Raw genomic sequence first — 14454 nt, 5'->3', positions numbered from 1 at the left:
ATTGCGCATCGCCATTAGCATTGATCATATTGCGCATTGCCATTAGCAGTGATCATATTGCGCATCGCCATTAGCAATGATCACATTGCGCTTTGACATTAGGAAAATTACCTTGACATAATCCATTGAAACTGAGTCTTTTCTTTCTGTACATATTCTTGTGCTGTTCATGAAAATGCTACTAAGATTCTTATTACCATACATTTTGCATCAGATGTTCATTGTGGGTGATTAAAGGTTAAATTTTGCTCCCTAGTTAAAATGATTCCTCATGTGACGTCAGCCAATAGTTATTCAATAACCCATAAGTATTGACATCGATGGCGGTATTTACCTGTAAGTATTAACAAGTGTATGACATGATATGTTGCTTGGTGTCAGATGTGGCAGAGAAGGTGTTCCACCAGTGTACCACGTCCAACAACAAATCTCAGGAACATCCATTCTACCAGATCAAGTTTAACTATGAGTTCCTGGATGATATGTACTCTAACTGGAGGGAGGGCACAGACACGATGTCTTCTGCAGGTAACTCTTAAGGCATAGTGTGATAATTTTATGTGTAAACAGTGTATGTAATGTTATTGTTTTGTGTACCGACATGCAGTGTGTATAGTGTGATACGCAGTGCATGTACATGATTTCATGTACATGCACTGTGTATAACCTGATCATTTTGTATGCAATGTGCATGTATAATGTGACAAGTATTGAGTAGACAGTGTGTACATGTATGATGTGGCTGTTTTGTACATGTACATATATTGTGTATAATGTGATCAAGTGTGCTTGCAGTGTGTGTATATGATTATAAACACAGATAGTGTGTGTTGTTGGTGATCATTTTGTGTGCAGACAGTGTGTACATTGTAACCATTTTGTGTAAAGACAGTGTGTACATTGTAACCATGTTGTGTACAGACAGTGTGTACAATGGAACCATTTTGTGTACAGATAGTGTGTACAATGTGATCATTTTGTGTGCAGACAGTGTGTACATTGTAACCATTTTGTGTACAGACAGGGTGTACAATGGAACCATTTTGTGTACAGATAGTGTGTACAATGTGATCATTTTGTGTGCAGACAGTATGTACAATGGAACCATTTTGTGTACAGATCGTGTGTACAATGTGATCATTTTGTGAGCAGACTGTGTGTACAATGGAACCATTTTGTGTGCAGACAGTATGTACAATGAAACCATTTTGTGTACAGATAGTGTGTACAATGTGATCATTATGTGAGCAGACTGTGGTTACATTGGAACCATTTTGTGTGCAGACAGTGCATACAGTGTGATAATTTCTACACGTGCTGTGTCTAACATGGTGAATTTGTCATCATGCAGTGTGTATAACAAAATAAGTTTGTTTGCAGGTAGTATGTATAATGAAGATGACAAGCTTATTGATGATGCTCAGCCTTACTCCAAAGACTCAGGGACACTCAAGAAGAACCATCCACTCTGGATTATGGTAAGGTTATTGTTCATGTCTATGTTTTCTGTGGACGACTGTAATGTAAGTTACATGTAGTAAGTTAAATTAGAGGCTTGTTAATACCCTTTATGGGTGCTCAAATTTACAACAAACACAAATTATGGGAATATTGTAATTTATACCTAATAAATTTAATTTCTGTGTTTGAAAAAAGTCTTAATGTTCATGTGTACTGGCAGTACAAAGATGTATAAGTAATTTTGTCACCATAATTTGGTATGCAAATTAAAACCTTAAGTTCAGGTTTTGTGATATCTGAACATATTTTAGTCCAACTTAGGCTACTCAAAGTGTGCCGAAATTAAAAAAAAACTGTATTTGGGCCCTTGTGGCTTGAAATGCTTTGGTTCCCCTCAGACTCATCCACCTGTAAACCTTATTCCTAAATAAATTAATCTTCACGTATATCATATTGTAAGAGGTTTCAAACTCTTGAGTAAAGCTGTGTAGCAAAACATAACATGTGAGCCATTTTTTAGAATGAGCATCTTGGTCTGGTGGTAAGCACCTCTTGCCTTTTCAGGCACTAGCTAGAAAGCACGAGGTTGGGGTTCAAACTCGGTCTTAAACTGAGAATTTGTGCATATTCCGTTGATCTCACTGCTTGTGGGGTGACATTAAACTGACAATGAAGCTCCTGTAGCCATTTGCGGAGTCTAAAGATTGCTGACGACAACTTGCGTTCCTCCAGTATGGTATACATATCTGTACGTCCTATGTGGTAAAGTGGTAGCTTGCCAGAGATCAGTGGTTTATGTCGGGCTCTTCGGTTTCCTCCACCCAGAAAAGTGAACCTCGTAGTATAAGTGAAAAATTCTTGAGAATGGCATTCAGCAAAGATGAAATGTATGTATGTATGTATTTATGGTTTGGGTTTAATGTCGTCCTTCAGATAAATAAATAAATGAAATTTAATGAGCTTGTTGTTAGTGATACTGTTCCCATTTCCCATGCAGGTGAACACCAAACGAGAGTCACTCCTGGCCCATCCACTGGTAACCACTCTGCTGAGACACAAGTGGAACAGCTACGGCCGTTACATCTACTACCTTAATCTCTTCCTGTACACCATTTTCCTGACGTTCCTCACGGGTTATGTCGTCTCCACAAAGGCCCCCTTCACATTGTGAGTCCTGTACACTTTTTCTGCTTGCCTGTTTGCTTGTAATTTACCATGACTTCCAATCTGCTTCATGATGGAGTCTCCTTGGGTCATGATGGAGTCTCCTTGGGTCATGATGGAGTCCCCTAGTGGCATGATCGAGTCCCCTTGTAGTATGATTGAGTTCCCTTGTGGCATGATGAAGTCCCTTTGTGAAATGATTGAGTCTCCTGGTGACATGAATGAGTCTCCATATGGCATGATGGAGTCTCCTGGAGACATAATTGAGTCTCCATATGGCATGATGGAGTCTCCTGGAGACATAATTGAGTCTCCATATGGCATGATTGAGTCTCCATGAGGCATGGTGAGGTTCCCTTTTGTCATGGTGGGGTCTCAGCGTGGCATGACTGAGCCTCCATGTGGCATGACTGTGTCTCCTTGTGGCCTGATCAGATCTTCTTGTGGCAGGATGGCGCTGTGGCTTGATCAAGTCTCCTTGTGGCACGATGTAATCTCCTTGTAGCATGATCAGGTCTTCTTGTGGCATGATCAACTCTCCATGTGGCACAATGAGGTCTCCTTGTGGCACGATCAAGTCTCCTTATGGATGATGGAGTCTCCTTGTGGCACAGTTCTTACCTTTATGCTGAAAATAGTAGAATTAATCATTCTGTTTGAGTCAACAGCGTATTAAACTCCATGTCCCACAGACACTCTACCACCAGAGTGTCACTGAGCAGTTGTACATTGTAATTTCATCAAGCTGTTAACACTGACAACTAATTATCATGGTGAGAACATGTAAACACTGAGAACTGATTATCATGGTGAGAGCCTGTAAACACTGAGAACTAATTATCATGGTGAGAAGTTGTAAACACTGAGAACTAATTATCATGGTGAGAATTTGTAAACACTGACAACTAATTACCATGGTGAGAATTTGTAAACACTGAGAACTAGTTATCATTGCAAGAAGTTGTTGTTAACCACAGCTATGAGTTACTAAACTCTACGAGGTGCGAGGATGTGTTGGCTGCTCCCACAGAACAGGGGACATTCGCCAGGATAGGGAAGTATGTGATCATGGGGCTGGCAGGCTGGAACCTGCTAAGAGAGGTAAGTACACAGACTGTTCAAAGCTGGCAGTTGGGTCATACCTTGTGGAGGGGGGGGGGGGGAGGGGGAGGGGGTCAAGCTTGGCCCTGGGTAGGGAATTTATGCATGTGTCTGCACTCACTAGCTGTGAGGCCATGGTGAGAGTGAGCAGTCTGACGTTTATACCTTGTAATGCTTGTTGAAAACTGCTGAGGAGCTTTTCCCATGCTGCTTAAACCCATAAAACTTATTTATTTAATCATGGAGGTATATATAGAGGGAAGAGCAACTTGGGCTCTTCAAAGTGTTCAGTGTAAGATACCAACACAGCAGGCTTTGTTTTAACAGGGGATAAGCCTCTCTGCTTTGGGGCAAGTTTTCGCACATGCTCTGTCGAGACTATAGCAGCTTTCTGACACTTGGGGTAAAAGGTACTGCGAATGCACCCAGTCGTGTGTCACTTGCTCACAACAGAGCCCCCTATTCAGGCAGTGAATAATGAATACAGAACAATAGGATGGATGTCAAACTGCTTTGCCAATTTCCTTGGGAATATACATGTTTAAAAGTAAATAACATTATAAACAAAAACAGGCTGCCGCTAGTTCAGTAGTAATGACCGCACATGCATGGTTTGTATGCCTTATAAAGACAACCATTTCTGATTTGTTACATTTTAATATCTTTGCCAAGCAAATGAAGATACTACGTTGACAAGCCTATTGTCAGTGTGAGAGGTACTTCGCTTATTTTGGTCCAAACACTAGAAAAGTATTTTTTAAATTTATAAACAATTCTAATGTGAAGACTTTTGCATCAATTTAATAACTTTCTCATGGATTCATTAGTTCCCTTCTGGTAACAGATACGAATAAGTTTCCGGACATTTTTTGTCCACAGTGCTTCAGTGCAATGAATTGAAATGTGATGTATTGTTTCACCATGAGGGACGACATACAAATCACTTTCAAATATCCGTCTGTTTTGTCTTCATTTTCGACAAAATTTTGGCATCGTCATATGACTGCAGCATTGTTAAGTACAACATTAGAACCTGTATATATACATATATACTTTATAATTCAACTTTTGTCAATGTCCATTACCTTAATGTTGTGATTTTCTAAAACTGGCTAATGCCCCGTGCTGTCGTTGAGTTATTCTTTCAACCGCTGAAATATTTATGTATTTTCAGCTGTTCCAAGTATATCAAGCCAAGTTGAATTATATCGGATTCGAGAACCTTATTGAGTGGATCACGTATGTAACAGCTTTCCTCCTTGTACTGGACTTCGATGAGTGTCAGCGGATCACTGGATTCCGTCTGGTGAGATATGGCCATTTGCTCCCAGACCTCCCACACTTCCCACACCTCCCACACCTCCCACACTCCCACACCTCCCACACTCCCACACTTCCCACACTCCCACACTTCCCACACCTCCCAAACTTCCTACACCTCCCACACTTCCACACTTCCCACACTCCCACACTTCCCACACCTCCCACACCTCCCACACCTCCCACACTTCAACTTGAAAAATTCTTGAATAGGGCGTTAATCACCAGCGAAATAAATAAGAAAATAAATGTACATGTAATGCCTACACGAGTTTGTTACATATATGTCATAAGTGATTAATAATTTGTAATATTTCACACTGATAATAAAACCTCATGACTTTATTTTACTGGCAGGACTGGCAATGGAACCTGGGAGCAGTGGCCATTTTCCTGGCTTGGATCGACCTTGTGTTGTTTATACGCAAATTCCCCCGGTTTGGGATCTATGTGGTCATGTTTACAGACATTCTCAAGACCTTTGCCCAGTTCTTCATTGTCTTTCTGCTGTTCATAATTGCCTTTGCTCTGGCATTTAACACACTGTTCAGGAACCAGGTACGTTGAGATAATATTGTACTGGTGACTTGGGTGATAGGTTTTCTGTGATTTCCACAGATTGCGTGGTCATGCACATAGCTGGCTCTGTCACAATTGCGATGTAAGCATGTGCTCCATTGATGCAAGCTTTTCCATTACTGTAAATCTTCAGTCATTTCAACTTTAAAGCACCTTTTCTAGTGGAATTTAAGAAATTTTCCTGAAAATGATTTGTTTGTGTCGTAAAAGATGCAAGCTTCATAAAACTGTGCAAATAATTTTTCCACAAGCCATAGTTTTCTTAGAGTGTTCAGAATTTTGGTTGCATAGGTAGTTGAAGAGATTGAAGAATAAGGGTATATCTCGCTTTGTAACAAAAATGTGTCCAGCCATGAAGCTGTAATTGTAAGAGCTCGTAATCAGCTGTTTAAAACTCTTCTACTTCTGATGGAAATAATTATGTGTACCATTGGAGAAACACAAACATCCAGTGAGTGAGTTATGAGTTAATGAGTTGATACGTTACATTATTAAGCTATCACAAGCACAAACATTTGACCTCTTGTCTTCACTATCAGTCTTGTCAAGATGGAGCAGTTTTATTTCTGAATGTGGAACTTGTCATTTTTACCTTTCTTTTAATTAATTTTGTGGTAATTCACTTCCTCTGTTAGCGCTAGAACACAAACAATATAATTTAGAGAAAAATAAAATAAGTAATGGGAAGTTTGATTTACGGAAATGGACCTTGGCGAACAGTTAAATGATGTCCAGTCTACTTTGAGATATCTGCTTTTGAAACTGTCATGTGAACTGTTTTGCAGATTGAATTTGATTCTGCAGCCAAGTCGTTGGTGAAGACAACTGTAATGATGATAGGAGAGTTTGAGTATTCTGGAATCTTCAACTCGCCTAATGATCCCGACACCGTAGTCCACTATCCCGAGACATCATACATCATATTCTGTATATTCATGGTGCTCATGTCAATTATCATCATGAACTTACTGGTGAGTAAAGTACAGTCTAATGGTTTTCTGCAGCATTTCATGTATAGAATTTCATGTCATCTTGCACGGAGTCCCCACTTTAAGTGAATGACCTGTATTAAACATACATGTGGGAGGCTTACGTTTAAGGGTGGGAGGTTTTCAAACTTTACTGACCAATCCACAGAACAACAGAATTATGACAGCTGTGGCTAATATTTCTTGAGTAATGCAGTGAACAACAATTTAATAAATAAATAGGAATTGAAAACATTATCTTGAGGAGAACAGTAAGTTTTCCTGGCTGAAAAAAAAAAAATCAGAAATGAAGAGCTGAGAAGTATTGGTTTGATCATGGATTTTTAAATACCTGGTTGTCTTGGTTGTATGTCCATCACCTTGCTGACTTAAAAAGGAAGTGATGTAGGATTACCAGCTTTGGGTACCTCAATTCCTTAACCTCTTGGCATATGAAAGAGCAACTTTCAGTGCAATTTATGAACCTTTTTCGTTTGGTTTTGGAGACAAAGCAACATTGACCAATTTAGGGCTTCAGGGAAAAATGTAATTTTATCAGTCTACACTAAGTAAAACCCTTAAAATGTGGTTAAATAAAAACCTTGCAAACATGTGGAAAGGTGGAAGAATTAAGGTATATGACGTATGTTCACATTGTATCTAAGGAGTTTTTTAACATCTCTCTTACTACCTCTCTCAGCATTTTACCTATTAATTGCTTGTGCATTCATTTCGGGTTAAGTCAGTCCTGTTGAATACCTTTGTTCAATGTATTGTTATGAAGCGCAAGTGCAGTTCATTTAGATTCTGCTTTGTTGGACTATTTTGGTCTTGACCACTGAAAATACACAAGTGAATCTTTGTTGATTAACCTAACTTCGGATACATCCTGTATTCAAGGTATTGTTAACAAGCTGGGAACAAAATGGGGTTGAAAATTGTAGTTTTCCAGTCCATGTCATGTCAACAGAAAACATTGAATTTGCTGCTCCAAGTACTTTGTGTTAATGCCTGATATGTTGTGTAACCCTATATCCCTGTTTTCCCATCATCCCAGGTTGGTTTGGCTGTAGATGATATCAAAGCAGTACAAGAGCAGGCTATACTGAAGAGATTGGCCATGCAGGTTAGTGTCATCGGGTCTCAATCTTTTTTGAAAATTGTGTTCTAACTCTGGTTCACCATGTTATTAATCTTTGGTATTATTCAAAGCTGGGGTGCATCAGTGGAGGTGGTTAGTGTGGCCCAATGACCCAGGATCCTCTCACCAATGGGTTCGCTGTGAGTTCAAGTCCTAATCAAGCTGGCTTCCTTTCCGGCCATTTGTGGGAATGTCAGCCAGCAACTTGCGGATGGTCATGGGTTTCCCTGGGCTCCGCAAGGTTTCTTCCGACCATAATGCTGGCTGCGCTGATATAAGTATAATAAGTGAAATATTGTTGAGTACGGTGTGAAACACCAACCAAATGAATGAAGATTTAAAGCTGTCGTGTGTTAGAAAGGTTATCACAGTAATTTGTGTTCACATTCACAAATACCCTTGTATTTGAAGTAATCTCGAGTTCTTTGTGTAGAAATGAAAATCAGGCTAGTGCAATACTAAACACCAGTGTATCAATCATTTATTTCAGGTAGAGCTGGCTTTAGATGTGGAGGCAATCATGCCCCAGTTCTTAAGGCGGAAATTTGTGGTTCGTGTTGAAAAGGTGTTACCAAACCAGGAGAACCCGAATATCTTCAAGCGGATATTTGGCACAGCCACAAGTTCTTTGTCCACTGCATCAATTTCTGCCGCTCTCGACCCTGAACTGGTAAGTTTCATAAAGCACTGCATTGTACTTTATTCATAAAAAAATGACATCTGTGTTCTGAAAATTTGACTCAAAAAAATGAAATGGATATCAGAAATAATAAAAGACTTCATCAAGAAATCTTCAATGAATGCCTTACATTTTGTAAACATAATTGTTGTGAGAGGTACAGGTGTACCGACTTTCTTGTAATAGTCTGTGTTTCATTAATACACATATATAGCTCCGGATATGATGAAATAGGTGTGAAGTTCTTTCAGTCACCTGCGAATACTTAAACAGCCATGTAATAGTGAAATGCCATAACATGTTATTTTGATATGTGAAATAGATTAAAATAATCAGTTATTGTGATATTTAACCTGTGTGCAAATGATAAATATCCTAATGTTGTATTCAGCAATAATTTGATACTATTGCAGGATGACATGGAAATTATTCAAGAAAGGCAGGAGAAAATGCAGAATGATATCAAGGCCTTGTCCAAAACGAATGGCCACACTGTATGCTCAGAATACTCGAGTAGAGAGCATGTTGTCATCTCTGCTGCAGAGCCAAGGCATTGAGTGGCAGGAAGAGGATGTAGATGACTCACTCCTAGATTAGACCATAACCAATCAGGAGCCATGAGGGTTTTGACCACTGACAAGACAGTTTACACTGAGCATGTCACAACCAATCAGGAGCCATAGAAGTATTGACTAGTGAAATCATGGCTCACATTTTTACAGACATGAGAACTCTTTTGTTTTGATATATTGATATACATTGTACATTTTTTTTAACATAATAAGCATTTAGCTGAAACATACATTTTAATAAGTGCTGGCAGTTAAAGAAGTCATCAATTGTTGAACTATTTTTTAAGCTGTCAAAGCCTTATTCACATATTTGTGAAGAAAAGGAAAAATACATGTATAACCGGTTGCTTTACATATGGACTTGTCTCAGAATTAATGTGTTTTAAATGGCAACATTCAGAAGCACATGAAGAGGTTTCTTGGAGCGGAAAACAAATGATTGCCTGTCCTAATGTTGACGTTGATGACTGTCCTAATGTGGACATTTTTGACTGTCCCAATTTTTGACATTTTGACTGTCCTAATGTTGACATTGTTGACTGTCCTAATGTGGACATTTTTGACTGTCCCAATTTTGACATTTTTGACTGTCCTAATGTTGACATATTTGACTGTCCTAATACCGTTTGTATATTCCAAAGATGGTAGTGTTACTGTTTAGAATCTCACAAGTCATTAATTGGATTGATTTTGTGGGTAAAAATAGTCCATATATCAGTGTTGTAATTTATATGGGACTGTTCACATGGATTGCTGCTTTTCTGGCATATGTCAACATGTATTGTATACATGTATACATACCTTTAAATCTTGGTCTGAACTGATTTTTAATCCAGTTTTTGCTCAGAGATTTACTGGAAAAGTTTTGAAGACAATTATTTTTTTTATAATCCACTGGAATTTTTAATGTTTTATCTAGTATACTTAGATGTAATTTCACAACTGAATACATAACGCGAGAATCAGAAAACCTTTGCGTACAAACCCATCATTGTTATGATTTTAACTTCTACATTATGAGGCTCATACTTAGGGTACAAATTTTCAGCCATTAATTCGTTTGAAGTTTGCTTAATAATACTTTTAATAAACAAATGTAAACATCCTCATATTCATAATAATACATCTATTATACCAAACCCAGATCAAAATATTATTATATATTATAGTTTATAATTATAATTTTTTGGAATAGGCTGCTAAATCCTTATTTCACCAAGAACTTTTTTGAAACTCTTTACATATATAATGTTTCCCTATACTTTTATGAATTTTATGTCCGACTGAATAGTATTAATATGATGACCAATTTTATTTGTTATTTTTAAAGTTTTCCTGTTTTATTTCCATTTTTAGAATGGAGGATTGGTATGTAGCAATGGTTTTATCTTTGTGTCCATGGGTCATGTTTTCTATAATTTACTCATATTTTAAAAACTAATGAGAGGAGAGTCATGAAATGTACAAAATACATAGTGTGCGAAACACCTGTGGTTGGTGCGTAATTTAGGATTATCAAAGTCATGTATGTCCATCTGTGTGTTCGTTTTGTCTGATATTATATGCCATTCTGAAATTGGCTTGTATTCGTAACTTGCTAAGGAATAGCATCATAAAACCCACAGGTCACAGTGACTATGCTAATCTCTTCTGAATTCTACATGTTTCAGTACTGGGAATGTTGGTCATCCATTTAGAGGGTATTGAGTTGTAACTGGCTATATTATTCCTAATTTGCTCATAATTTCAAAACTAAAGAGGAGGATCATAGATGACTTACAAAATGTATGCTCATTCTGTATAATCCATTTGTTACACCACTAATTAAACAGGCTGATGTTTCTTATAAACAGCAGTACACAGCTATAGGTATCTAACCCATTCCTCAAGCTGAAATCCAACAGCCATTGAACATTTTGCCAAATTTGGAGTAAATAAGAAACTTATTTCTTCATAGGTGCATGTCGTGGGAGTTATGATTCTAGCATACATACGTGTAGAAGGGCAATCCAATGAGAGAGTATGTGCATATACAGGGTTCGTGGGTGTAGGGCAGATAGTTGCTGCGTAACATGACTTTCTTAGCAGCGTATATAAGTGCAGTATAGTTTACAGAAGAAATGTCTACTTCAATTTATATAAATATGGAAGAAATTTGATGTTCAGCAACCATTTTAATATTTTCCTTGGGTGGTATTTTTCAGATTTATTAAATATGTTATTTAATTGTTCAGATTTTATATTCTTCGTGTTGAAGATTCGCAACAAGCTCATTTACTCAGCTGCTGCCAAAATAATGTTCATACCCATGTGCTTTTTTATATGTTTTTGTTGCTCTTTGTTCATAATGAAATGTGTCTACTGTGATAAGTGCGTCATCATTGTACTGAGTGATGAAAAGGTAAGTATCCAACTATATAGCAGCATTTGAAACGTGGCTCCTGATTTCAGCATCCCGTAGATGGAATAAAATTTAATACTACCTCTCCGATCACCTATTATTTCTGGATGGAATGTCACCAACTATTGTAAATAATCTGAAATTCGTCCATGACAAAAGTACTCATTTTGTGTGATTCTGAGAGTTCTGTTGATCTTAGAAAGGTGTGTTTAGGTTTGATGTTGAAGTTTATACCATACGCTTGAGGGCTAAAATATATGAGGTAGAAAAGTGATATTTTATGACGGTTAAATTGTCTCTGAAAATTCATTCTTTGGGCGAGATGTTAGGTTATTTTATGATAGAGTCATGGTATCAACTGCGATTTAACTTCGTGCAGCAGGTGAAATTTTGCATGGAGTTGTATACATGTAGATGATTTGCTGTATCGGTTATGAAAACGACAAATGGGAGAGTTTTCCATGAGGCAAAAAAATCCAGATCTCACAAAAAAGGTTACATTAAAGTATCAAAAATTTACGTATACTATATTTACAGGACGTAAGGAAATACTGTAAACTGCTGTCATAGACATGACAACTGCTGCCTTTGTTTTTTGTATAATGAAATCACGGCCATTGTTTGAAAAAAAACAACACATTTGTCTGTACATCCGTATACAACTGGTAGCTTGAAGAGGCCTATGCTATGGACTTGGTAGAGGTCAAAGATCTATCAATCACGAGTAAGTACTTCGGCTACTACGCTGTCGCGACATGTCCATAGAGTAACTATTCACTTGTTAAATCTCACAACCTGTTAAACTCACTATAATGAAAACTTCATCAATAGGAGGCCAGTATTTGCTATTTATCTTTCAATCAAATAAAGAGATTTGCTAAATCTTACAACTGTTGAATAATTGATAAAATTTACAAGTGTTTAAATTGTGCAGCCAGTGAATGTGTGGGTGAAGTATTCTTTCCTGGCCCCCGCGTATCCGATCAGTTGGAAGTACCTATCCAACTGGTAACTGCCTATGAGTGAGTTTGATCTAGCCCAGAATCAACCATTATTGCTAGTGGAGATAATTTGTTCACTTCTTAGAATCCCATTGGAGACGTTTACCTCAGGCAGCCATGATATAGGGTATAAATGTAGTTTGCTTTTCAAATGTAGGCTCTTTGGTAATGTGGTAATACAAGACAGTTGTTTTGCTAGCATCTGTTTAAAAATTTTGAAGGACGTTAAATTATCCTGAAAAAAAATCCATGGAAACCTGGACCCCATAACGGAGTAATTCACTTGCACTCACGTACTAGGCAGGCCTGTGTTGGTATTATTATTATAAGCACATTTCATGGCAAGATGTTTCACACTTCACCACAAGAGAATATTGCAAACAGAATCAAAATATCCGTGTGACTAGATTGCTGCGATGTCCCATACCCATGTAGACACTGGTATTTTCTACTGTTCAAACGTACTAAAGGATAAGATAGTGAGATGGTATATGTTACTGTGTGTGTTTTGGCTGCATGTATACCATGAGTAGGCTTGTATACGCGTTAAGATAGCCACTGTTATTGCAGGTCTCGTACACACAACACACACACACACACACACACACATTATATAGATATATATATATATATATATTACACAAAATTACTTACAAAAGATTTTTTCATGCGTAGATTTATTTACCACCCATTACAAATACATGTATATTATATGTGGATTTATTATCTAGAACTTGACCGCCTTACTAGGGATCCAAAGAATTTCGTACTGTTTACGGACTTAAACCTATATCAAAGTTGTTTTGGAAATAAACTTTTATCAGTTCTGTATGAAATAATGTTGTGGTCATTTAATCTTTGATAAAGCCAGCATATTAAAAACGATAGCGCATATATATATATATATATATATCATGCGGCATAGCAAATCTAGGATAAAATTTGCACCTGGTGATTCTAAAGAACACTCAATGCCTATAAGGTTGTGGGAGTTCTAGTGTGCTGGTTTTCGTAGACGCGCTTAGTCTACACTTTGGAATGAATTGAAAAGGTAGATGTGTGATCGCAGGTCATCTGGTTGCAAGTCAATGGGAATTCCCGGAGATTAGGCATATTTAAGCTTATTAAAGGAAACATGAAAAGCAAACGTAAAACAAGGACTATGGCTTGAATTATAGAGAAAGAAAGTTGTATCCCACAAAATGGGGAAAAAATTGTGTTGAGACCTTGTTTATGTATTTTAATAACCCCTCTAATTTATGCAAATTTTCAGTCAATGGTAGGAAATGTTCGAGAATGACGTCATCGATGAACTAACTGGAAACGCGACGTTACTACTGCAGGCTACTTAATTTCCGGGCTGACCGCTGCGCGTTTAGGAAATATTGTGCATCTATATACACACCCTAAGCAGTATATTGAGAACGTTTCTGATGCCTTGTGCTGATTTGACGACCATCTTGATTAAATTTTCCAGACGTTTTTGGTGATTGGAATTTTGCAAGCCAGTAAAGTTGCACATGCAGTATTTCGTTTTTGCAGGCCACAAATTCATTACTTTTTTAAGAATGTTAATCAGTAACATTCAGAAGATAGGACGTTGATAACAGAAAAGTAAAGCTGTCTACAGGCCAACTCTATATCTCCGGATCTGACCAATCAAATGCAAGATCATGTGATTCAAATTTGAAAGGAACTCTGAGAGCGCAATCATCAGCCACAGGTTAATGTAGAATTCCCCCGCTACAGCGCCGTTGCCCTCGATCGCACGAGTTCCAACAAAGGGAAAGTACTCTGTTAGACAACGTTAGAGGACGAACGAAAAAAAATGCCATTCCACTTGTCGATATGACAAATTGTGTGATGTTCATGAAGGCAGCTTCATGGCTGTTAGGTATATTAAGAGGTTGTAGCCTTGAGTTGGTTACGCTGACTACACCCCTTTCGTAAGAACGCCTGTTGTCAAAAGTACTTGTTACCCTGACTACTTGGACAGCCTCGATGGCCTAATGGTTAGAGCGTCCGCCTCGATGTCGAGAGGCCCAGGTTATACCAAAAACATTGAAA

At 37.9% G+C, this 14454-nt stretch overlaps 1 protein-coding gene across 1 annotated transcript in view; it reads left to right on the top strand.

Moving 5' to 3' along the window:
- Positions 1-11218, top strand: part of LOC135462210 (transient receptor potential cation channel subfamily A member 1 homolog) — a 45239-nt gene extending 34021 nt beyond the window's left edge. The window contains 11 exon segments of the mRNA XM_064739619.1: positions 382-528; positions 1381-1478; positions 2459-2628; positions 3603-3726; positions 4901-5032; positions 5404-5604; positions 6411-6596; positions 7651-7723; positions 8229-8404; positions 8827-8889; positions 8891-11218. Of these exon segments, the coding sequence (XP_064595689.1) occupies positions 382-528; positions 1381-1478; positions 2459-2628; positions 3603-3726; positions 4901-5032; positions 5404-5604; positions 6411-6596; positions 7651-7723; positions 8229-8404; positions 8827-8889; positions 8891-9010 (1490 nt within the window). The 3' untranslated portion in view covers positions 9011-11218.
- The last annotated feature ends 3236 nt before the right edge of the window (positions 11219-14454 follow it).

Source organism: Liolophura sinensis, chromosome 1, assembly GCF_032854445.1.
Source record: "Liolophura sinensis isolate JHLJ2023 chromosome 1, CUHK_Ljap_v2, whole genome shotgun sequence".
Taxonomy (NCBI): domain Eukaryota; kingdom Metazoa; phylum Mollusca; class Polyplacophora; order Chitonida; family Chitonidae; genus Liolophura; species Liolophura sinensis.
Note: the sequence above shows the minus strand (reverse complement) of the source record. Positions and strands in the feature narration are given on the sequence as shown.